The 25933-nt window shown below is 49.9% G+C and overlaps 1 protein-coding gene across 4 annotated transcripts in view; it reads right to left on the bottom strand.

The window, feature by feature from the left end:
• The window catches only part of MAMLD1 (mastermind like domain containing 1), a 126821-nt gene that overhangs the window by 28062 nt on the left and 72826 nt on the right, over window positions 1-25933 (bottom strand). For all 4 annotated transcript variants that reach the window (XM_055393632.2, XM_055393633.2, XM_055393634.2 and 1 more), the window contains exon 3: window positions 7576-9258. In XM_055393632.2, the coding sequence (XP_055249607.1) occupies window positions 7576-9258 (1683 nt within the window). The remainder of the gene's footprint in view (window positions 1-7575; window positions 9259-25933) is intronic.

Genomic DNA, 25933 nt, shown 5'->3' with positions numbered 1-25933 from the left:
TCAAAACCACAATGAGATACCATCTCACTCTGGTCAGAATGGCTGCTATCAAAAAGTCTATTAAAAAAATAAATGCTGGAGAGGGTGTGGAGAAAAGGGAACCCTCTTACACTGTTGGTGGGAATGCAAACTAGTACAGCCACTATGGAGAACAGTGTGGAGATTCCTTAAAAACTGAAAATAGAACTGCCATACGACCCAGCAATCCCACTGCTGGGCATACACACTGAGGAAACCAGAATTGAAAGAGACACATGTACCCCAATGTTCATCACAGCACTGTTTATAATAGCCAGGACATGGAAGCAACCTAGATGTCCATCGGCAGATGAATGAATAAGAAAACTGTGATACATATACACAATGGAATATTATTCAGCTATTAAAAAGAATACATATGAATCAGTTCTAATGAGGTGAATGAAACTGGAGCCCATTATTCAGAGTGAAGCAAGTCAAAAAGAGAAACACCAATACAGTATATTAATGCATATACATGGAATTTAGAAAGATGGTAATGATGACCCTATATTTAAGACAGAAAAAGAGACACAGATATAAAGAACAGACTTTTGGACTCTGTGGGAGAAGGCGAGGGTGAAATGATTTGAGAGAATAGCATTGAAACTTGTATTACCATATGTGAAACAGATCACCAGTCCAAGTTCAATGCATGAAACAGGGCACTCAAAGTCAGTGCCCTGTGACAACCCTGAGGGATGGGGTGGGGTGGGAGGTAGGAGGGGGGTTCAGGATGGAGAACACATGTACACCCATGGCTGATTCATGTCAAAAGTATGGCAAAGACCACTACAGTATTGTAAAGTAATTAGCCTCCAATTAAAATAAATAAATTAATTTTAAAATAAAAGGACATGTGAGGTGTGCTGTGAGGTGGAGGACCATTAATGGTACTTAGAAATAAAAAAGGAAACTGAAAAAACAGTACGATTTTTGATAACATTAGTACCAAATTCTGAGTGTTTTCCAAAATGGACTTTCATTTCCTGGCAATTGAGAGTAGTTAAAACAAAATTTGTTCAACATGCAGATGTCAGTTCCTAAATTATCAAAATCTATATTACACTGTGTCTGATTTTATTTCCTCCAAAAGCAGCTAAAAAGTGTTTCCCCAAACTAAACAGTTCTTTGCTGTCCAATTTTTAAAAAGAAAGGAAACACTAAGCTCATACATAAACTCGTGCTTAAATACAAAATAAAGATGCTTACTCAGTCAGACATTCTTATCTCTGGTAGAGAAGGTGCGTGCAAGGTGAGGCCCAGCTCCGACACAGGGGCTCTTTGAAATCTGACTTGCTCGCCCCACTCCTTGCTCACTGCAGGCCAAAGCTTCCCCCAGACACCTCCCTCTTGCATTTAGCAGGATTAACCCTTGAAACAAAATCTGCGATGCTTTTCACCAGAATTCAGTTCAGTCGAGACAAATGCAAAGAAACTTTTCTCATAACACGGGGGGTGTTGCCCTGCCTCTTAGCCTCAAAACGGCAGAATTAATGGAAGAAGGTGAAAAAAAAAAAGACTTCAAGCTCAAGGTCATAGGCCCTTCCTTGACAATGTTTGGTACATCTGATTCCAAGGGGGTTGGGTATTTTGGCAAGGTAGTGGTCACGTGCCTTTAGAGGGTCATGAACGACATACAGGCTAGGAGCAGACTCACTTGCTGCCATCTTTCTGACCACCTGCCTCCAGTGGAAAATGGAGCTGCTGTCACTTTGACAAGAGTAGGGAATTCTCTCGGTCTAACCAACCTGGCTTTATAATTTTGGTTTTCAGTGGGCGGTTGCAGGGCGAAGAGAAAGACTGTCATTTGCAGTGCAAAGCTGGCCCTTACTTGCCTACCCATCCATTCTGTCAGCCTATCTGCATCGAGACACTGCAGGTGGCCCCTGGGCCATGGCAGGGTTGGGGCCCAGCTGGTGCAGGCAGAAATGGGCACTCCTGACTCCTCCTCTGCCCGCCTAAAGTCATCCTGTGGTCTCTTTGTTACACAGCACCCATGTGGGAATGGTGCCACCCTTGCCTGGCTCCCAGCATTCCTGCCATCTCTGCTTGGAGGGAGAAGGGCCAGTACTGTCCCCTCCCCACTGGCCAGGGTGCTCAGGAAGCCGCTTTGCTCCTTTGTGGGGTCACCAGTCTGTGTCCACCCCTTGGCTGCTCCTCAGCCACCTGGTAAATGTCCTCCCTGACACCCACACAGGGAGGGGACTCCCCACCCCTCCTCTGCAAGCCAGTACCCAACCCTGAAGCCAGAGAGGTATTCTGAGTTTCCAGAACTTTCAACAACAGAGCTAACTTCGGCAGAGCATGATCGTGTGACAGGCCTGAACTGAGCATGCTGACCTCACTGCGTTGAATACTCCCAGCAACCCCATTCGATAGGTATACTGCTGCTGCTGCTAAGTCGTTTCAGTCATGTCCAACTCTGTGTGACCCCATAGACGGAAGCCCACCAGGCTCCCCCGTCCCTGGGATTCTCCAGGCAAGAACACTGGAGTGGGCTGCCATTTCCTTCTCCAATGCATGAAAGTGAAAAGTGAAAGTGAAGTCGCTCAGTCGTGTCCAACTCTTAGCGACCCCATGGACTGCAGCCCACCACGCTCCTCCGTCCATGGGATTTTCCAGGCAAGAGTACTGGAGTGGGGTGCCATTGCCTTCTCCGGATAGGTATACTAGCATCTCCATTTCACAGATGGGGAGACTGATGCCCAGAAAGGGGACAGAGCTGGCCAAACAAAGAAGTGGCAGAGCCAGGATTTGGATCCCAGTCATCCAGGCCTCAAGCCCAGCCCCTGGTTCACCTCCTGCCAAGACCCAAGGGTCAAGGCCACGATGTTCCTAGCTTTGAGCTGTCTCATTCTAAGGACAAGAGGGACCCACAAGTGAGGGTGACAAGAGAGCTTCCTCTATGTCCCATTTCAGACCAAGGTGCTCAGAGCCCCCTCCCAGGCCTAGCCCCTCTAGGAGGGCGGATGGCAGTTCTCCTCATAAGCCCACGGCCTCCACCACTTCTGGGGGCTCACCGCTGCCTGAGTGCCAGAGACGTGCAGCTTGGAGTTAAAGGCAGAAAGCATAACAGACCCAGGCAAGGGCTTGTCTAGCCTGCGTCAAGGCAGGCTCGGGTCCCCTCTCAAAATCTGTACAAACCATATCACGGGCCTCTGTGGTCTATTTGTCTGCAGCTGCCCTCTTCCCCTTGGTTGCCTCAGCCTGCCTCAAGATCAGGTTTCCGGAATTTTTATTCAGCTGGCCGCCATCTACATCCCTCCTCCCTGACATGCTGCCCCTTCAGCTCTGCAAGCCCATGTGTACCTAGGGTGCTCCTGCTGCCTCTCGCCACTCTGAGTCTTCCAGAGCACAACTCCCATCTCCCGGACAGAGCTGTTTCGTCTTTGAGTAAATGTTAGTGCCATCCTCCAGTGGCTTGTTGCTAAAACTGAAGTCCTAACCCTGATTTTCACAATGCCCTAAGGCATCTTCAATAGTTTTCAGTGAGAAGGGGCATGCAATTATGGAAATGAATTTCATTTTGCTTCACTTCGGTTAAAAACAGAGAAATTACCCAGCCTTGGGAATAGGGTGGGGGATGCAGTGAGGAGATTTAGGGCCACTGAAATTCAACACACCAGGGCTGTGTGTCTCGACTTCAAAGTCCTTCCCTTAGAAATCTTAGGTCCACATCCCTTATCTGTAATTTCAAGGCCAAAAGCTCTGAAAGCTTATTCTGTTTTTGTAAATTTGGCGCCAAAATTTATTTGGGAGCAAAACTTGACCAGGGCTCAGTTAAATATTCTTATTTCTCTGCAAAAATAATAAAATACTGCCCCAGATTCCACCATAGGGTTGTGTGATATTTGGCATATGCAGCATGAAACCTTGCTTAAGTCCCTAAAGTTCTGAATTTAGAAACGCATCTGATTCCAGGGCTCTGAGGCCCAAGTCTGGGAGCCTGGGCTGGCCCTGCTGAACTGCAGTGTGTGGGCCAGGCTGTACCCTGAGCATGCTCGGTTCAGCATCTCCTGTCTTCCAAGGCCATCAAAATGAAGCCCAGTCCTTTGCCCAGGTACAACTGAGGCTCAGAGGGCTTAAGTGATGTTGCTCCTGGCACACTGTCCACACAGTGATGGTGCCTGGACTGGAACCCCAATCCAACTATCTCCAGTGCCTCTGCCATGCTTACCCGCTGCCCTGACACCAGATAGCATTTACCTTTTACCTCAAGTGCAAGCAAGCAGTCCACTGAAATTGGATCAGTCACTTAGCTGGTGAAGTGGAATCCCCCAAATTGAGCGAGACTAGGCTGCAAATAAGAATGTGCTCCTATCAACAAATGGATTTGGCATTTCTGCTGACTTGAGAGTAGATTTCTCACATTCCATTTAGAAACTACTCTTTAAGGCAACCATGATTTGGCTAAAAATGAATGCCCAGTCCTCCTGCTACCACCCACAGAGGTATGATGAGCTAGTCAACGGCAAAGAGAAGGACAGGAGTGTTTTCTGAGGGTTGGCTTGGGTGGTAGTAAAGCGTGGCCAAGTCCACCATGGTGGGAGCAAGAAGCATGGACTTCCAGTCCGTCCTGCAGGTGACCATGTTAAACACTCACCTCTTCCTTTCTCCCAGCTTCTCCTGCTCACGAGACCAGCACTGAATTCTTAGGACTCTAATTCAACGTGGAAAGGCCACAAGAAGGAACATAGCCCCACAAAGAGAACCAGACCTGGAGACTCAGGCCTAGGAGACAGCTATAGTGACAGCAAGCATCTGTTGGCAGTACTTTAGGTGCAGTGAATGAACCCATTTACTCCTCTAACAACCTATCATCACACCCGCTTTGTGGACGAGGCAGAAGTGAGGAGGGTCAGGCAGGATAGGCCGGCCCCCCGTGCACAGGGTTATGAGTGTGGCCTTTGCAGCCACATTCCCTGCTCTGGCCCTGACTGGCTGTGTGACTGTGGGCAACTCTGGGGATTTCTCTGTGCTTCAGCTTTCTCAGCTTTAAAGGGAATGCTAACAGCCTCTACCTCTGAGGAGAAACAGGTAGCACGCTCAGCCCCAGGCAGCAGGGGCCTGGAAGGCGGCCCCTGGCAGCGGTTGTAGCCTCTTGGGCTTGGCAGAGGTCACGGGTGTCCCTCCTGGCCTTGGGAAGCTCAGCCACGTGCTCCTTCTCCCCAGCCCCACCTAGGGAATCAGCTGTGGGTGGCAGAGGGTCGGGGAGGGTGGATTTTCAAGACCCTGAACATTAAGGATTCTCTCTCTGAGCCAGCTGCTCCGGTTCTGAGGCAACACAGTCAGACTACAAACACTCCCCACTGAAAACAAAAGAAACCAGAAAAGCTCATAATCTTAGATGGTAACATGGCTCCAGGCTGAGGATTCTGCCTGATAGGATAAGGGTTCCAGTGCTGATTCAGCTGGTGCTCCATCGAGCCAGCCACGGAAGTCCACGAGAACAGTTGGCAACATGCCTATAACAAAATCAAACCTAAGTGCTCCTGAACTGTGGACAAGGGCTGGCCACTTACCCTGGCCAGCCCCACGGGTGCACCCATCGAAAGACTGATCCTTGGTGTGGAGCACGTGGCTCGTGAGGCTTCATGAGACTGGATGAAAAAGACACGGTCTCTCTCCTCCTGGTACTGTCATGGCCATGGTCACCCAGAGCCCTCAGAAAAGAGGTCAGTCTCCCCCAGGAGTATCCCTCGGGTTGCTCCATATCTAAGCCTAGCACTTTACGGCCACCTCCTCAGCTTTTCTACAGAAGAAACAGGCAGTGTGGGAGACTGAAGTCCTAGGGGAAAGCTTGAGGAAAGCTTTCTGGCAGGGGAAATGGTGCCTGAGCCTCAGGAGCTGTAAGAGTGGGACAGGAAAGGAAAGGTGGGCAGGGAAGGCTAGACACAGGCAATGGTGGGAGTCAACGCCAAGAATGCAGATTGGGTCAGGAGTTGTAAGCACTTAAAGACCCGAAGGACACCGGTCTAAGGAGATAGATGGAGCCAGCTGATGGGCTTTCAGAATTTTCTAAGCAAGAGTGAACATGATCAGGTCTGTCTTATAGCAAGGTTATGCTTAGAGATTTGGATAGTTTATTGGGGCAACGAGTTTAAGATGGCTTATTGGGCAAACTGTACGAGTTTGAACAAAGATCAAGAGAGCAATGGTAAAGAGGAAGCATGAAGACAGGAGCCAGGTCAGGGAGACACCTGCTATGGCTCCGATCGATCCCTGCCTTCTGGTACCCTCACTACCCTGTGATCCCCCACTAGAATTCACCACTTCATGCTCAAGTCTAATGAACAGAATGCTGCACATGTGATGCAATGTCACTTTCCAGACTAGGTTATACAGACTGGGACTTTTGACCCACTGGCAACCTCCCCTCAACCTCTCTAGCTGGCATATTCTCTCTTGCTCACTCTGATGAAGCTGGCTATCACGTTAGGAGAAGCTCTGTGAAGAGGCCCATGTGGCAAAGAACCAAGGGAGGCCTAGGGCCAACAGTCCATGAAGAACAGAGGCCTCAGTCCAACAACCCGTAAGGAACTGTTTCCTGCCAACAACCACAGCAGTGAGTTTTGAAGCCAGTCCTCCCCAGTTGAGCCCTGAGATAACCGCAGCCTTGTGAGAGACATGGAGCCAGAAGGCCTGCTAAGCCATGCCAGGATCCCCAGCCCACAGAAACTGTGAAGTATTAAATAGTACATGTGTGCTGCCTAAAAGTGGTTGTTTCAGGCCAATTTGTTACGTGGCCATAGATAACTAATTCAGACAAGGATCAGAGCGTGAAAAATGAAATCTGTAATAGATATCACCTGGCGACAGGTAGGTGAAGTTAGTGATTGAAAAGACTGCAGGAGAAGAAAGAGAAGTCACAGGGGTATTGAGAAAAGCACGGGCTCTGGGGCAAGACCACCTGCCTTCAAGTTCCTGCTCGGCCCCTCTCTAACTGTGTGACTCTGGGCGAGTCGTTTCAATGCTCTGAGCCTCAGTTTCTTCATCTGTAAAATGGGGATGTAAGAATAACTACTTGACACATCTCCGACCTTTTCATTTAGGACCTGCCTCAGCATCTGGTGCAGGGGTCAACAAACAGCACACTGCCCAGCAGACATTCGCTGTGGCACTTCTAGAAGGCCTGCTTTAGAGCTTTATGCCAGCAAGGACAAGATTTAAGTGCTTAGAGCAATTTCCTTGCATCCTATGAAGCTTCACTGGTCCTGGATGAGGGAACGTGACTCATGGCCAGTTCAGGGGAAGTGGATCTGTGCAATTCTGACCTGTCTGCCCTGGTTCCTTCCCCTGGCAGCACCTCTGGGTACAGTTTTCTCCCACGGAAGCTAAGTGACCTGCACAGAAAGTGAGACCATAACCTTGGCCTCTTTAATATTGTGCTTTGACTGTGCAGAATAAGCCAACTTACATAAACTTTCCCAGAGTCAAGCCCAGTCTCTAAAGAGCTAGAGCCTGAATTTGCCTCCAAAGCCAGCTCTCAATAACATGAAACACAGTTGTTATTTCCAAAACCAAGGGACAAAACCAGAGATGAGATCAGCTTACCTGTCTGGGCAGGGAAGGCATGGAATCCTCCGAGGCCAGAGACCGCTGAAAGCGTTGTGGTTGCTGTGTCACGTCCTGCAGGAGGAATGAAGAAAGATCTGGCTGCTGCTGCAGCTGCAAGGTGGCTGTGGCCGTGGACGAGGCCATGGCAGAAGAGGCCGGTGGTGGTGTGGGCTGCTGTAGGTAGTGGAGCAAGGCAGGCTGCTGAGATGTGGTGGGCACTGACGGCATCTTCTGGGGGCCTGGCTCAGAGATGAAATGTGACAAGGGCTTGGTGTGGCCGAAAGGAAAGGGCTCTGGGGCTCCCGGGCTGGGGCTGCTCAGGCCCTGCTGCATGATCGTGCTCAGGGTTTTGGGCTTGTAGATGGCACTGGCTGGTGGCTGTGGCTGGCAGAGCGGTTGAGAGGAGGTGGTGAGGTCCTGGATCAGGGGGCACTGTGTAGTGAAGGACTGCTGGGGCAGGCCTGGGCTGGACAGCGTCTCTGGGTGATAGGGGGTTAAGGGCCCCGTGTTGCTGGTGTGCAGAGCAGACATCAGGTGCTCCTGAGGGTGTTTGATGGTAGAGGACACCAGGTTGGCAAGGATGGAGGTCTGCGTGCTGAATGGTGGTGGCTGCTGGAGCGTGGAGCTAGGGAACTTCTCTGGCGCGTAGGGCCTGGTCGGCCCAAGGACGGTGCTGCTGCTGGGTGCCAGGCTGGACAGTAAGGCGTTGGGAGAGCCCTGCAGGGTGCTCCCCGTTAGGCTGCTCGATGACATACAGGACACCATGAGCCCCTGAGGGCTGAAGGGCGGCAGCGGCTGTGGTGAGACCATGGGCACTGGCTGGTAAGGCGAGGAGAGGCCAGGAGGAGGCAGGGCAGACCAACTGGTGGTGGGGCCCAGCTGCTTCTTACTGGAGCGCTGCTTGCTGGCCGCCAGCGCTTTCAGCTGGTGGGCATGATGCCACTGAGACACTGGGAGTGGTGGCAGGGCGGCTGAGAGTGTCGCCTGGGCCTGATTCTTGGCCTGCACGGTCGAGGAACTTGGGGAGGCCATCTGCTTACTGGCAGGCGTAACTGCATAGCTGAGCCCTGCAGAGGAGGGTGGGATCTGAAGCGACACCCCAGTTACCTGGCTGCAACTCGAAGCAAAGTCCTTGCTGGAACTGAGGCTCTCCAAGCGTGGCATCTGAACCGTGGGCTTGGCAGTCGCGCCTAAGGTTGCCAGTGGCTGGTGGTGTAAGACCAGTGGTTCTTCCGGCTTGGTCCCCAGGATTTTCTCAAGATTGACCTCACTCTGAGAAGATTCTTCAGTTGCTCTGAGCTCCTCCAGCAGATCTTGAAGTTCCTGATCCATAGCCGGTACGCTGTTGGTTTTGTTATAGTAAGGAATAGAGGGGCCTTTCACTCCCATCTCTGCTGTCGGTGGCCCTGCAAATGGTGGGCCCATGATGCTGCCATTCCTGGTGCTATTGTCCAGTAGTAACGGATGGCCAGGGGCTGCCATCGCTGCAGAACTAGGGTTCATGTGTAACGCAGGAACTTGCAGCTGTGCACAGGCTGTGCTGGGATGGGCACCAGGGCCCATCGAAAGGGTGACATCCTCAAGGCATGGTCTCTTGATTTTATTAGGGTAACCCTCATCGCCCATGCCTGAAAGCTGGAAACCTTCTACTTCCTGTCTCCGCTTAGTGGTTCCTTGTGCCTGGAAGAGAAAAGAGGAGACGTAGGGAAGAGGAGAGAAAGAAAGAAAGAGAGAGAGAGTGGGTGTTTATAAAGGCTTGGCACATTAATGCTATTGGACAAGAAACTTACAAGAGAAAACAGATGTGTCAGTTTCAAGACTTACAGTTGTGAAAACTATATAATATAGTCTATTTTTAGGACCATGATGCTGTTTTGTTGCTGTTTCATTTAGCCTATCTTGCTGGATTTCAGATAAAGCATTATGCTGTCTCTGTAACAGTTTTAGAAAGAGTTGTGCAAACTATATAATATAGTCTATTTTTAGAACCATGATGCTCTTTTGTTGCTGTTTCATTTAGCCTATCTTGTTAGATTTCAAATGAAGCACTATGCAGTCTGCACCAAACAGTACAGAAAGTCACGCACAGGATTTTCTCTGCCCCTTTGGAGGAGTTTTCAGGAAGACGTTAGAGGGCAAAGAATAAATTGCTAAGAAAGTTGCAATTCACACCTGTGTGGCAGACGTTGGAGAGCAAAGAAGAAATTGCTGAGAAAGTTGCATTTCACACCTGTGTGGCAGACATTGGAGGGCAAAGAAGAATTTGCTAAGAAAGTTGCAATTCATACCTGTGTATGGATAGCCTGAGTTTTAAAAATAAAACCATGAGGTACACATTGAACATACATACTCAACTTTTTTAGGTTGCTTCCCTGTCTTGGTTTACATGCAGCAGGCTCCAGCGAGAAAACTGGCTACAGCACAGGCTTTGGAGGAATTAAGTAGACCTGACATGTTCTTTTGGGCAGCTGTCCCAGAGACACTCTTTGGAGAATAACAATGTGCAAAACAGTCACTGTAGCAAGGCTCCATGCATCTGTACACATGCACACACAAACAATGCCAAGGACACACACTGAAGAATGTGCATGCAACTCTGTGGAGTGCTCATCTCTCGAGGGTGACTGGCAACTCCATTTAGTCTATTCTCTGTATTTTTAAAAATATCGATTGTTTTTAATGGGAATGACTTGTAATCCCCCCTCAAATGTATAAAGCTTCCCAGTTAGCTCAGACAGTAAAGAATCTGCCTGCAATGTGGGAGATGTGGGTTCAATCCCTGAGTCGGGAAGATCCCCTGGGGAAGGAAATGGCTACCCACTCCAGTATTCTCCTGGAGAATGCCATGGACAGAGAAGCCTGGCAGCCTGCAGTCCATGGGGTCACAAAGAGTTGGACACAACTGAGCGGCTAACAGTTTCACTGTAATCCCTCCCCCCAAACATACAGCTATCTAAATAAGAAATGCCTGTGTGCAGATGCATCATCAGGTTGGGGCAATAGGAAGCAACAGGGAATGGCCCTAGTCTGTGATGTGCACTTGGGAGAGCTGCCTGCCATTTATAAGAGTCTAGCTTCTGGGAATACAGCAAAGCAGTTAGTAATGAAGTATTTCCTACTCATTCAAGGCTCATATGGTCATCCACAGATGACGTGTAAGTGACCATGACCTGCACGTGAAAGTGAAGGGGGCGGAGCACAGGATTCTGTGGGAACCACCTAAACGCCAATGCTCTCGCAGCTCCATTTCCCCTGAAACCCTTTCCCATGAAGAAACCTCTTTCTGACTTGGCAGGCTCACTGGTACGTCCAGTGATGGTCCTGCGACATGCCCTCACATTTGGCTCGCTGGAGGGCCAAGGTGTGTGTGTGGGGGCCACCTGTTAGCGTGACAGTGGTTACGACTCTCACGGCAAAGTGGATGTCAAAAGAGGTCCCCTGGGGCTGCACATCCAGGGCCTTGCTTCCCATCAGATTCACCTCGAAACCCCCAGCTTCCCAGCTCTACCACCACTGTCTCCTCCGGGCTGGGGCCCAGGACCCCAAGCTCTGTCACAGTTCCCTGGCTGATTCTCAGTAGACCGCCAAGTTGATAACCACTGGCCTAGACCATGGGTCAGGCAGGATAACCTAGAGCCCTGGTCTCAAGGCAGACATGATTATGCACTGGCCTCAACATAGAATCTCTCAGTCCTGAGTCTGTTTATATAATCAGTGTCCTTTTAGTTCTCATCTCATGATGCTGCTCAGACTATTATGGGAAATGGGACACAATCCTGACAACTAGTGGACCCTCATTAATTGCTGGCTGGCATTACAGAGGGCAGATATGGAAGTGCTCTGGGAATCTAACCCTGTCCTTTCAAGATGGGGGCCCTGAGACCCAGGGATGGGCAGCATGGCCAGAGGGCCCCAGGGGCGCCCACAGATGCAGGGCCTGCCTCCACCACTTAGCTACATCTGGACCCACAGTCTTCATTCCCCTACAGCAGGATGCCGGCCACCCCATCCCTGCAGGGCGGGCTCCTCCTCTCTGAGCAAGGGGACTTGCCAACTTCTCTGCGTTTGGAGAAGGAAATGGCAACCCACTCCAGTATTCTTGCCTGGAGAATCCCATGGACAGAGGAACCTTGCAGGCTATAGTCCACAGAGTTGCAACAGTCGGACACGACTGAGTGACTTTCACTTTCACTGCCTTTCTTCTTAAGAAGTCTGTAACCCCAACAAAGACACTTTCAGGGGCAGCTCTGCCACCAGATTACTGAGGCCTGACTAGCAGGGGTGGGCGGGAAGGGGCTGGGGTGGGCTGCAGGAGGCACACGAGAGGCCCTCCACTCAGCGGCCCCCCTCCCACCCAGGAGTGCTTACTATGGACGTGGCCCACGGTAGGTGCTCAGTAAACAGCAGCTGAATGAATGCATGGACCAATGAATGCAAATGACCCAGCACCAGGAGAGCTCTGTTTTGTGTCTTCCTGGCCATTCATTCAATAAGTTAAGGACTGCAGACAAGCTACCATGTTTCAGACTGAAATTTGGTCTTTTTTATTTTTGCCCGAAGACTTAAAAATAAATCCAATACATCGAAAATAGAAATGTCTAAAATGGCTCAGTAATGAATGACTCAGTGTGGGCTTTACATAGGATCCCCTGCTGGGAGTCCGAGCTGGCAATAGCTATGCCCAACATGATGCTCTTAATGTCTTGGAATCAACGCAAGTTGAATGCCAGGGAAGTCTACATAGGACCAGGTTGGGGAAGGATGGGGTTGGGGGGACGGGAAGGAAAGTAGGGAGGGCAGGGGCTGTGAGTTGCAAGGGCCTGGACTCCCTGGGTCACACTGTAGGTTTCAATGTCTTTCATTTAACTGTGGGTTGGCCGTTATCCTTTCAGGACTAAAGCAGCAAGAGGTAGGGAAGGTAGGCCATGATCACCAGATGCTAAAGTTAATAGTGGGAACCACTGGCAAGGAAAGGGGCCTCCAGCTCTCTGAAATGAGAGTATGTGCCCCCAACTTTTCAGGCACTCACTGAGTGCTGCCAAGCCACTATTCCCCACTCAGTTCCACTTTGTCAGTGGCTGCAGCTTCACATTTTCGGATTTTATGGGGAGAGCTTTCAACGGTTGGCCTAAAGCACCCTGGCTGGACAGCCAGATCCCCAGCCAAGCCTAAATAAGCTGGAGGAAGTTGGCTGTGTGGACAGACATGCTCAGCCAGGCTACACCAGCATCTGCTCACCAGGCCTCTGGGAGGGGTGGTGATCGATTGCAAGTTCAGTGTCTCCTCCATCAGGATCCCATGACTGCTTACTCATCTCTATTGAGAGAAATCTGCGTGGCTTTCCCTGCTGATGGCGCCACGCTGACATCATGGCTGGCTCACCTGGATGCTGCTGCCACTGAGGGTAGCCTGTCTGGGCTGGGGTGCTTGACTGAAATGGGATCAAGTGCCACAGAGAGCTTGCTACCCTGGAATGACTCCCCTTCTCAGCGTCATGTTGGGGGCAGCAGGTCCCCACGAAATTTCCAGACCCTTCTAAACAGCTTTACCTATGGCCATTTTCCAGTCTTTGTGGACTCCGTACAGCAAGCTGTGGGCCCAGTTCCCAGGCAGCCCCTACTTCCTCCAGGTGGGCCTTGTACTACCCGTGACACTGCCCTCTTACTGGGAGGGCTTTATTTTTTTTTAACAATAAGGGAATCAGTAGCCACCTGCAGGATTGCCAGAGACCACATCTCAACCTTCCCTGTTTACATGAAACAGAATGGGTTATGATCTGCTCATGGTCCATAGCTAGCTAGGGGCTAACACTAGCACTAGAACCCAGGAGGCCTGCGGTGTGGAGGGGGAGGGCAAGTGAGGGATGGTTCCCTGGCGTCTTTTAGAAAGGAATGACTTTATCTCCATCCACCAGGACCAGCAGAGTCCCATTTCATAATGGGTAGACAAAGCCACCAATGTGATCCTCACGACCTGATAAACATTCATTAAAATGCATTTCAAAGCATGTGATGCCTTCCCCGCCCCCTAAATAATGAGAAAACAAAGGCAACCCTTCTGATAGGGGCCAACTTCAGCTCTGAAGTCAACATTATTTCTGTTCTGTCTGAACAATGACATATGGCAATTCTTCCCTTTCTACATTTTAGTCTGGAATGGCAAAAAAAAGGCAACAAAATCTTGGAAAAAGGTCTAGGTAATAAGAGTACAGTCTGGGCTCAGAAAACAGGCATAAATAGAAGAAAGAATATTTGATATATATATACGTATATATTACTATTTCATATATATATTTCTATAAAACCAACATATCATTCCAAGGAAGTCTGGCAGGCTGCTTTAAAGACTTAATTTTGGACACTCTAGCTGGTGGTTTAACATGAACACCTACAAAAGGCCAGCAAAAATATACACTATCCGTTTTGGCTAAGAATGTAGGAGGGTGTACGTGTCCAAGAGAGACCATTTTTTCCCTCCAGAGGCCCTGAGCAAAAGCATCACAAAGCTGGAAATCACCTGTGGCGGTGCAGTCTCCCCTTCCTCCCTCACTAGCGCCCCCTGCGGCTCAGCCAGGCCGGTCTGCTTTTGCTTCTATCAGGCTAGCTCTCTCACAAGACTACCCACCCACCGTCAACACCTTCTGCGTGCTGTTACATATGCTTCCAGTGAGATGCCAGGAACCTCACACTGGCCAACGAGCTTGGATTTCAAGGCCCCCGAGACAACAGTGTTCCCCAGTAGACTTGCTCAGAACAGAGACGACATGGTGGGGCCTGGGCGAGGCAACCCAAGAATCAAATAAGGGACGATGCGGCAGGACCCAGACAGGGTTTGCAGGAAGAGAGAGGAGGCGAACTAAATCCCCGCAAACTAAAACTGACATTTGTGTAGTACAAACAGGACTTTCAGAAGAAAGACTTTCCGGAACTGTAAAGACCTGAGGCTGTGGAGAATCCCGGGGTGGATGGGAATGGCAGGGAATCCTGAATCCTGACTGGATTCTAGAGGAGTCAGTTTGTCTCAGGAATGAATCTCTGCTAAGAGGTGGTTTGGAGCCAGAATCTCACCCAGGCTTGCCCTGAGCCAGCAGGCTTCATGCTTGGCAGAGGCAGGCTGGGGTGGAGGACAGGGCCCTGGAGTGGCACCAGCAGACCTGATGGAAGTCCTACCACCTCCATCTGCTGTGTGACTATGGGCAAGTCACTCCCCCTCTCTCAGCCTCGATTTCCTCTGCAGAATGAGTACACAGTTTGCTTGCCCTGGGTACCTCACAGTATCTTTGAGGAGTACACATCAGAAGCAGTCATTGTTGCTGATGTCACTCCCCAGGCCCTGGTCCCCAGGCTGCCACAGTGCCCTCCAGTGTGGACCTCGGCTTGCTCTCTGGCAAATGAAGTCACATCCTCTAGGATCTGGACATGGGGCTGAGCGTGGAGGGAGATGAGCAGCCTGGCACTGATGACACTGACCTGACAGCCAGTGGTGCTGCTTGCCACCACCCACCACTCTGGGCTCCACCACCCTTTCTTTCTGTAACCCTTAGCCATCCCAACCTGAATGTTCTGAATAGCAGCCCCCACAGATGGGGATTTTCTAGAACTGTGTTCTCCCTTTCTGTAGTGTAGGCATACCAGGTAGAAAAAATGAGTATGTTCTAAGAATGGCCTCAAACTCACAGAGGCATATGGATTTAAGGGGCTCATAATTCATCCTGTTCCACTCCCTAGCTCAGTTCAGTTCAGTTCAGTCGCTCAGTCGTGTCCGACTCTTTGCAACCCCGTGAATCATAGCACGCCAGGCCTCCCTGTCCATCACCAACTCCTGGAGTTCACTCAAACTCATGTCCATCGAGTCGGTGATGCCCTAAGAAGCCTCCAAATAGTCCATCATTGATCAAGTGTTTCTCGAGTCTGAGCCTTGTGCTCCTACACTGTCAGGACTGCTGGGCCCTTAATGCCTGGCAAACCCCCTCCATTTCACATGAGGGTTCATGAGGCGCAAAGCCAGGAAGAGATGTGCCCATGGACCAGTTCAGTCTCTCTGACTCTCAGGTTGGCCTCTTTCCACTGGAAGAAACCCCGCCCTGGATTCCTCTAAACACCTCCCCAAGTAGCATCATCAGGGGGATAAAGATGACTACTTGGGGGAGAAGAGAAAGATGGAGTCACTTTCAAGTACCAGGATGGATTTGACAAGGTTGGTCTAGAGATCGAGCAGGTGCTGCCTCTGGAGCCAGACTAGAAGTTGAAGGTCAGAGGCAAGGGCTCTGTCCCAGCCTGGATGACTCTGCCTGTGAAGGACTCAGGTTAACAAGTGTCATCTGCATTTCACCTGAATTAGGCTGGTGTGCCCAGAAACACGCAGGGAAGGAGGAAAGCGAAGGCAGAGCTGATGTTGGAGGCCACCAGGGCCACTGGACAGACATGCATTTCTATGTGTGAGGAGGGCAGAAGAGCCCTCAGAGTTCACTTCTCCCTGGGCTCTGCTTCTCAGTACCATGTGGTGCAAACTCTCCTAGATCCCTATCCCACTCTGAGCCTCAGGTTCCTCATCCACAAAGTGAATGGGTCCCAGCTTTGGTAAGTTGATGTTATGACTTTCTATCTGGACTACTCCTGCAGAGAAAAGATAAATTATCTTCTCCCCCACCTAAGAGGTCCTTTCTCCCTGGGGTACAGATAGGCCAAGGAAAGTCTGATGGTGCATAAGTGTCCTTGCCATGAGCAGGACCTGTACAACACTTCCAATTCCAGACCCTCTTCAAGAAAGCACAACTGGCCCCAGGCCAGCTGGGGTCTAATTTATGGTTCTGCCCCAAATATCTCTCCATGCCTTCTCAACAAGGAACGACCAGAACACAGTGTGCGTGTGGACTAGTCGTGTTGATACTCAGAGTAGCAGGTCTGCATTAGTCGCAATCTCAGTCAAATGAACTGTGCTTACTTACATATTCTACCAGAGTCCTAACAGCCACCAGTTACCAGCAAGGCTGCCAGCTTTACCACCATGTCTGAGGAAACAGTAGTTCAAATGGGGGAACAGAAAACCAGTTGGGGATTGAACAGTAACCTCCTGCCCTGCACCCAGGTACAGACCCCTGCTTCTGTGGGAATGGAAGCTGTTACAGGAAGAGAAGGTTCAAAGAACAATATCAGGTCCCTGGCTTTGTAAGGGTTGAAGGCAGGTCTTGAAGCTTAAGCAGAAGGGGACTTCTGCCTCTGCCCTAACAATGGGCTAAATAAGATGGAGACAGGCTTTAGACCATGGCAGGAAGGAATTTTCCTGCATGGGAAACTCAACAGCTGTGTAGGCACGGGAAGAATCCAGAGACACCTGACTCATCTGGTGTATTCTGGAGGTCACATGCTTACTGAATAAGCACATTTTGGTGGCTGGGCACCAACTCCTGGCTCTAAAATACACGAACTGCCTGCAGATGCACGCAGCCCAATGAAGAGATCTTAGAGTCAGGCTGTTTCAGCTCTGATGTCATAAAAGCAGAGGCTGGGAGGGAACATGGGATGATGAGCTTCAGGTCAGTGCACAGACCCCTCCACGTGCTTTAGGTCCTCTTTTTTTTCCAGATTTATTGAGGTATGTTCGACAATAAAATTCTAATTCTTGAGGTTGTACAATATGAATTTTTAAAAAGTACACAATGTGATGATTTAATTTAAGTATACACTGTGAAATGATTTAGGTCCTCTTTGTTTCAAAATGAGGCAAAATTCATAGAGCATAAAATTAAGCTTTTTTGAATGTACAAGTCTGTGGCCTCTGGTATGTTTGCAGTGCTCTGCAACCCAGATGGGGAGAGTGAGGCCGCTTACAAATCTGTTATCAGAATCACGTGAGCTTAGAGATGGAACGTGATCGTAGGGTCTGGCATGGTGCTCATATCAAATACATAAGTCTCTCTCTTTCCACTCCTGAAAATGCAAACACTTTGTTGGTGGTCCTAAAATAGTCTGTAACACAGTTACTTAGCAGCATTTGCCGTTCGAGGCAGATCTGCCTTTACTCATTGGCGGCATTCCTGAACAGCTGTGTGCAAGGCTAACTTTTGTCAACCAGATCATAAATGCAACAAGAATTTGCCATTGGAAGGAAATCCTCAGTAAAGGCTTTTATGAAGTGGAAGATCTCTCATCCAAACTTATCCTTCTTGAAGGTGTAGCAATCGGAGGTATTAGCCTTTCAAATCCTAATGAATCTTTACTGACTTTCAGCCGCAGACATGTGCTGATGTTCCAGAGTTCCAAGGCACATAGTAATAAGAGCAGTTTTACGTATTGAGAATAATGACAACCTGAAACTATTCTTTTCTTTCACTGTGTGTGGAAAGTGTCTGTTATGGCACCAGAATATATGTCAGACAGCCTGAAAAATTTCCCCTGCCTCTGTGTGTGTGTGTGTGAATGTGATGGTGTTGGTGATGGAGGTGGTATTGGTGCTGGTAAATGAGGTGGAGATGGTAGCGTTGGTGTTTGGTGGAGGTGGTGTTGGTGGTGTTTGTTTATGGAGGTGCTAATGGTGGTGGTGATGCTGTAACAGGTAGTGGCCAGGGTGCTGATGGATAAGGAACCGTTCCTACAGAGTGCTTCCTTTCTGGTCCACCTCACTGCAAGAAGCTGCACTGACTGGGCCAGGGGAAGACTGAAAGTGTTAACATTTCTGAATGTATTATTAACAGAAACCTCAAAACTGTCTCCTTGTCATCATTCATAATTATCTTTTTCTCACTTGGAAAACTGAAGCTGAATTATTGGCAAAAACACAAGAGATTTTTGTTTGTTAAAATGCTGCCAATAAAGAAATTTTGTCAGATTTAAGTACAGGAAAGGGCAAGGCATTCTTAAGTTCCTTAGCTGTCATGTGGCTTAAAAACATAGGATGGACAGCACGCAGCTACTGTACTCTTAGCTCTTTGAAGCCATATATTCAGAAAGCAGACGTTGGATGTTGGTGTCTGGGGGCTGGCTTCCTGGAGATATTTTATATTGGCCAAGTTCATTGTTCTAAAGTCCAAAGCCTTGACTTAAAGGGGGAAGAAAAAGAGGCAAGACAATGCTGAGATTTTCTGACAGTGTCATGCAGGCAGTCCTAACACTGGACAACTTTAGTGCCTCAAGTTTATTCTAGAAAAAGAGAGTGGCACAGAGCATCTGTTCACTACAGAGAGGGAGGTTTCTAACTGTACAAAGCAGGGCTGTTTAGGGGACCCAGAACTGAGACCCTCTCAGAATAAGCACACACTGGGTAGAGGAGTGGGGAACCAGACTGAGAAGGAGCTGGAATCCAAGTGGGACAGACGGTACACAAAGCGCAAGGCAAGAACAGAGTGTGAGCAGCATCCTTCAGAGGACCAAAGGGGAGTGATGTGGCAGAGTGCTCAGGAGGACGAGTGCGCAACGCTGTAGGCAGAGGACAGAGGCCCTGGGGGGAAGCTCACAGCGTGTTCCAGGGACAGGCAGGTGGCCAGTGTGCTTGGTGCATAGCGAGCCAGGGGGACACCTGTGGCTCACAGAGAGCCTTGCCACCCTGGGAAGGGGGTGGATGGAAGATATTTGCAATGGGAAACCACTGTCAGGGGTGGTTGCACCAAGGAATGACCAGCTCTGTCTATTTGTAAAAGGTCTGCCTGGATGGTGATTGGAGAGCTGTGGCCCAGGAGAGGAAGCAGAACTCCTGGAGAGGTGCCAGAATCTGTGATAGTCCCTCAAGTGGCACAGACTTATGAGAGGAAACTATGGCCTTGGGAAAAATGATCCAAAGCCCAGTGACTTAGATCAGGGGGCTATAAAGCTTTCTGTAAGGCTCGAAGAGTAACTATCTTAGACTTTGGAGGCCATGTACTCCCTGTTGAAACTCTAGAGTGGACACTATGTTAATGACTGGGTGTGGCTTGTGCCAATAAAACTTTATGTAGAAAAACAGGCTGCGGGCTGCATTTAGTCCATGGGTGGGAGTTTGCCTAGCCCTGGCCTACCACACAGGCATCTACTCCAAGGCACAGAGGTTATTTCCAAATTGCCTTCCTCACACTGCAGGGGCACACATAGGCCTATTATTCACAAGACAGTAGCAGGCAACATTTTCAGAGCTCAAAAGTTTTAAGATTTCAACCATCATACAAACTAGGTGACCATTTCTGTACTAGGTAAGGCATGCAGTAGTCTCAAATGCCACATTTAACTTTCACTAATGACTGTTGTTATTACTGTCCATCTGTTGGTAGGTGCTCTGCGGGTTCCATGAAAGGAAGGTTGGGGCTTCCTCCTCATCTCTGTACCCCCAGACTGCCTAGTCTTGTGACAGGGCTCAGCTGGAATCTGCAGATGTGAATTAAGCCACGGAGCAAAAGATTTCCTGCAAATGACCCTGGTCGCTTCTATTCCCAGAACAAGGCCAAGAGGCAAGCAATTTCCAGAAATTGTGATGAACTCACTAACTGGCCCCATGAAGGACACCTCTTGGCCTTTTGTGTGTCTAGGGCCTCTTGAGTTCGACAAAGAGGGTGACCTGGAGACTTTCTGAGGGATCTTCTTGCCAAAAGGGAAGGCAGCCGCTGCTCACTGAGTATTCACTGTATGTCGGGGATGGAGTCAGGTCTCAGCGTCATGAGAGTACCTGCCAGTTGACTGTCCTGGCAAGCAATGGGCCTGGAGAAGAGCTCTGGATGGGGAGCAAGAGACAGACTGTGCCCCGCAGCCCCAGAGGGATGCAGACAAAGGCAGGTTAGTGCAGAGGTTTCGGGGCAGGAGGGAGGGAGGGGTGGCACCAGCCACATGTGGGTCTTGGGTCTGGGTCCTTGGTGGTCAAACCCATCCTGGGCTTCTGCCTGTCTTTCTAATTTTGTTACTTTGGGGTTTGGTGATCTGGTGATGGGGGAAGGAGGGAGATGATGAGGAGAAAGGAAAGGTCAAAGGGCAGAAGGCAGGGTTTTGACAAATTATTGTATGTCGACTGCAGACATTAAAATCTGTAGGCCAAGCCTTAGAAGTTCATGCTTCCTGTCCCCAGGTCTAGAAATGGGCACCCCAGGGGCAGCTTATGACACACATCTCCACAATCTGAGCCACACTGAGTTCTCCAGCTGGGAATTTTCAATGAAAGTAAGAGGCTTCATCCTGCACAGGCCAACCCAGAGTTTGATGTGCCCAGGGCCTGTGAACCAGGGCTGCCCCACGCCAGCCTGTACATACCCTAGCAGGCTCTCCTGTCTCCCTGACCTGGGGTCTGACACTGTTCATCCTGCCCCCACCCCAGGGAGCTCAAGCTCCAGACACCTGTCACCTCAGGCCTGACGTAAAGAAAGCTGGGGCCAGGGGCTGGACAGGAATACAGCCACAGCCAGTGTGGGCTCCTGGAAGTTCAGAAATAGGCAGTGCCAGTGGGTGACAGCTGTCAAGTAGACCTTCCCCTTCCAGCACCCTCCCTTGAGCATGGACTGCGGTGGATTTTCAGGTCACCACTGTGCTGGACGGGGCTACCCAGATGGGACCCGGATGCAGAGCCCAGTGGTGTCCTGCCAGGCCAGCAGTGTGCTGCCCTCACGGAGGGGCCAGGCTGAAGGCAAGGCCTCTGCCTGGCAGGGTGTCTGGAACAGGGTCCAGCCCTCCCTGCAGGAGGAGGGGGTGGGAGGAAAGGAAGGGAACAGCTGTGTGCTCCGTGGGGGGGAATCCCCAAATAGAAAGGTGCACACACACTGCAGGCTGTAACCCAGAACGCTCAGAGTGGCACCACCCTGAGCTCCAAGGACACCTGTCTCCCATCACCCTTCTGAGTCAATGCCCATCTCTGATCATTTTTTTTTTTCAAAGTGCTAACAGTGTAATAACCTGCGTGGTTTACACTGAGTTCAGACCCATACCTTGTTCACAGTCATCTAACATGGACAGAGGGCAGAGTCCCATGAAGGATCCCAGTAACTCTCAGGGACAGCCGCCTCCCCGAGGAGCTGATGCCTGGACTCCCCAACCCCCGGGTCCAGAAGGCTCCCCTCTCCTGGGGCCAGAGCCACATAGGCACCACGCCTGAAGCCTGCGTGAAGCAGAGGACACCAGGCTGCCTCTCCAGATTTCTAAGACAGCTGTTTTGACCACTTAGCCCAGGACCCGGGTGGCTGTCCCTACCTCCCTGTGGGGTTTTAATTATACTGGCTCTCAGCTCCCAGGCTGGGCAGCTGGTGATGCCGGTCAGAAGGTTCCAGGGAGCCACGAGTATGAAGTCAAGATGCCTCTCTACTCTATCTCTGTTTATGGGCCGTCTGCCACTGGAGTGGGCTGTCCAGGCAATCTAGGGACCTGTTCTGTCCACTGCTATAGCCTGAACCCCAAGTTGTGCCCGATTGGGGAAGGCTCTGTCTGTCTTAACTCCCACATGGGGAACGGGAAGCAGGCAAGAAGAGGAGCTTTGGAGTCAGGGCACCTGGGTTTGAGATCTGAGTTTCCAACCTACTGCCCATATAATACTGGGAAAGCCCCTCGGTGCCCTCCCTGGTGAAATGGAGATCTTGGTCTGCGTGTCACAGGAGTAGACAAACTACTGTCTATGAAGGAGCATGCCCTTCTCCTCCCAGCTTCTGATGACAGATCTGTTCCCAGTGAAGGAAGCCTGAGAAATCTGCCCTTGACTGGGAGTTGCTGTAGCCCAGTGTCTAACACAGGGCTGGGTGCACATGAAGGACCCTAGAAAATTGGCAGGATGGGCCCTCTGACTTCAGGAGGAAAAGGACTTACTCACACAAAGTGCCAGGCAGAGCCTGGGGATGAAATGCGAGGTCTCCTCACTGAGTCCCCCCTACTCTTTTTGCAAACAAAAGGGTGTGCTTCAGGGGCTGATGGGCACAAAGTCCCAAACTTAGCACGGCGGCAAGTGAACAGCCCTCCTCCTTTATGTGAAGCAGACAGACAGACAAGGCTCCTTTCTTCCCTTTCCTCAGCTCCCTTTGCATTTAGAGGTGACAAGAAGAAGAAGGGGTGAGCAGTTGGTTTAGGTCATACCACGGGTACAAAGCAAGCTGCACTTGGGGTCAAGCAAATGGGGACCCTTGATATAGCTCCCCTTTTTATATTGTTCATGGGGTTCTCAAGGCAAGAATACTGAAGTGGTTTGCCATTCCCTTCTCTAGTGGACCACGTTTTGTCAGAACTCTCCACCATGACCCATCTGTCTTGGGTGGCCCTACACGGCATGGCTCACAGTTTCACTGAGTTAGGCAAGGCTGTGGTCCATGTGATCAGTTTGGTTAGCTTTCTGTGATTGTGGTTTTCATTCTGTCTGCCCTCTGATAGAGAAGGATAAGAGGCTTGTGCAAGCTTCCTGATGAGGGGAAAAAAAGCTATGGTTTTTCCAGTAGTCATGTAGATGTGAGAACTGGACAATAAAAAAGGCTGAGCACCACAGAATTGATGCCTTCAAACTGTGGTGCTGGAGAAGACTCTTGAGAGTCCCTTGGACTGCAGGGAGAGCAAATGAGTCAATCCTAAAGGAAATCCACCCTGAATATTCATTGGAAGGACTGATGCTGAAGCTGCAATATTTTGGCCACCTGATGTGAAGAACTGACTCATTGGAAAAGACCCTGATGCTTGGAAAGATTGAAGGCTAAAGGAGAAGGGGAAGACAGAGGATGAGATGGTTGGATGGCATCACAAACTCAATGGACATGAGCTTGAGCAAACTCTGGGAGATGGTGAAAGATGACATGCAGAGGACAGAGGACACGCCAGGAGCACGGCATGCCTTTCCTTTTCTGACTGCATGTCTAATACCTTAAAGCTTCCATTTCATCTGGAGCTGCCTTATTAAGGGAATAGATGGCTGCTCAGAGCTGGAAATGGCAACCCACTCCAGTGTTCTTGCCTGGAGAATCCCAGGGATGGGGGAGCCTGATGGACTTCCATCTATGGGGTCACACAGAGTCGGACACGACTGAAGTGACTTAGCAGCAGCAGCAGCAGCAGAGCTAGGGAATCTTTACAACTCTGGGTGGGGTGTAGACTGAGACAGACAACTGAGTTCCAATTCCACCCGAACTCCAAAACACACCTACCTGGCATGCTAGTATTTGAAAGATCAATCCACTCACCATGCTGGGGGACAAATGGATGGAGATCTTAACTTCAAAAAGAGGGGCCAAATGTTTTGCCTTCTGTTAAAACTCCATATACTCACTGCCGGGACTGGATGCCTTATTGAGCTTGAGTGGATGCCCAAATATTCAAAAGGTAAAGCTCCAGATCACACAAGATTAAGCAATCAGGCAGCTGAATGAAAGAACAAATGCTGAGAGGGTGCTGTGCTTTCTTATGATAACTACTCCCGCCTGACATGTACTCAGGGTTTTGTGGTTTTCAACATGATTCAGAGCCAACAGGCAGCAAAGGCCATCAGCGAAGAAAGCAGGCTCTGAGCTTTACTGTGTCTTAGCTCTGTGACTTTGTCAAGTTCCTTAACCTGAGTCTCAGTTTCCTAGAGATAGCCTCTTTATCTCAGGGTTATTCTCAAGATTACAGGAGATAAGGCACCCTGAATGCTTAGCAAGTGCCTGGCACCTAGTCAATTCTCAAATAAAAGTGGCTATTCTTATTCCTGGTTAATTTGATCTTTGTCCTCAGGGTGGGCAAAGGATGGCCAAAGCCCCATAGCTAGTTAGGAGCAGAAGCAAGACTGGAATCAGGTGTCCTGAGCCCTGGTCTTAAGCCAAGAGCAATCATCATCACATCGGATGCATGTTTTCCTGAATGGGAACTCACAATGATTCACATGGAGATCCCAGGGCTGTTTAAAAGAACTCTCTTTTGGGCCTGATATAATTTAAGTACAGATCTTGACTTGAAATTTGTTTTTTTGTTAGTCCGTTTCTTGGAAAAGGACAAGAAAACCAGGTAAGCTGATGTCTGCATCAGACCTTCTCCACTGAGGATGCTGGCAGGAAGAGACAGGGTGGTGCTAGGGACATGCTTCCAGAAGCACACAGTTTCCCAGGATGAGGCTGTGGGGTATCATCCCTGGACACTAGAAAGCATCTGAGGGAAAGCAAGCACAGGAAACAGCCGAGACCCCAGTCCAGGCCACACCTGAGAAGCACCAGCCCTGCTCCCACCAAGGACTGCCTCTTGCTGCTCCCATTCTGGGTCCTGTACTTGTCTGGACAGCAGGTTTCATGGTGAACTGACTGGCCATTATGCTATGAATCTGCCTGTCTCTGTCCACAATCAAAGGGTTGCTGAGCCACTCAGCATGTGGAGCCTGTAGGGCAGAGCTCCATGTGGGTACCAGTTGCCTTACTGAAGATGCCGGGGTTGACCAGCCAAGAGAAGTCAGTTGTGCTCAAACCAAGAGCTGCCCCGGCTACTGGTGGCCACATCAGCAGTGTCTGGATTGGCCAGGCTCCACATTTACTCATCAGGCAGTCAAGAAAGTGGGCTCCCTGAGTGTCAGACCCTTCAGAGGCCACAGGCATTTTCCAGGAAGATGAACGTGGCTTTTACTGCCAAGAGGACTTATCCAGGAGACTTGTTTTTGGAGCCTGACGCTTTTTTGGATCTGCTCAACTGAGGCAGGTCCTTGGTCTTCTAGGACAGCTTGGACTTTCGGAACCAGCTCACTCAGAGCCACAGAATAAGGGGTGTTGAGGAGGAGGGAGAAGGACTGATTTTGATCAAGTCCAAGGTGTGACAAGCAATGCATGTGCATTTTTGGCCAGGCTTACAAAGGACTCTAAAGGCCACCTGCAAAGAGAAGCCAAGCCCAGAAATGGTGTGAGTCATGGCTGCTTCTCCAAAGTGAGGGCACGGGTGGCCACTCGGAGGATGTGTTCTAGGAGGAACCCATCTCGCATCCATATCTACACCAGTCAAAACCAAACCGGTTACTTAACTAGTCACACTTTACACAGGGGTGATGGGGTAAGAGGAAGAGAATCCTGCACCTCCAACTCCCACCACAATCTTTTCTCCTTGGGGTGGAAACAAGTATGGAACAAAGGAGAAATTGCAAGACCCACCGAAACTGGGCATGGTCTCTGGATGTATCGCCAAGAGGTTTTCCTTCACAGACTTAGTTCTTGACCATAAAAGAGAAGCAAGAGCTAGAAAGGGTAATGAGGATGGAGGGTGGAGATTAACTTGGAAAAATGCCTGATGGGAGGGCTGGCAATCTGGAGGACAGGATATGGGTAAGTAACTGCTCCCTCTCTGCCATCCCATCTGATTGGTATCCTTTTTGAGCTGGAATTCCAGTAAACAAAGTTTTGTAAATGTCTCAACTAGATACCACCTTCTCAATATATTTTTAGTGGCATACAATGAGGTCAAAAAAGAGAAAAAAGATTTCAACCAAGTCCTCA

This window comes from Moschus berezovskii, chromosome X (genome assembly GCF_049115385.1).
Source record: "Moschus berezovskii isolate FMDL1 chromosome X, NW_MosBer_1.0, whole genome shotgun sequence".
Classification (NCBI taxonomy): Eukaryota; Metazoa; Chordata; class Mammalia; order Artiodactyla; family Moschidae; genus Moschus; species Moschus berezovskii.
The sequence above is the reverse complement of the archived record's forward strand: the minus strand, read 5'-3'. Positions and strand labels throughout refer to the sequence as shown.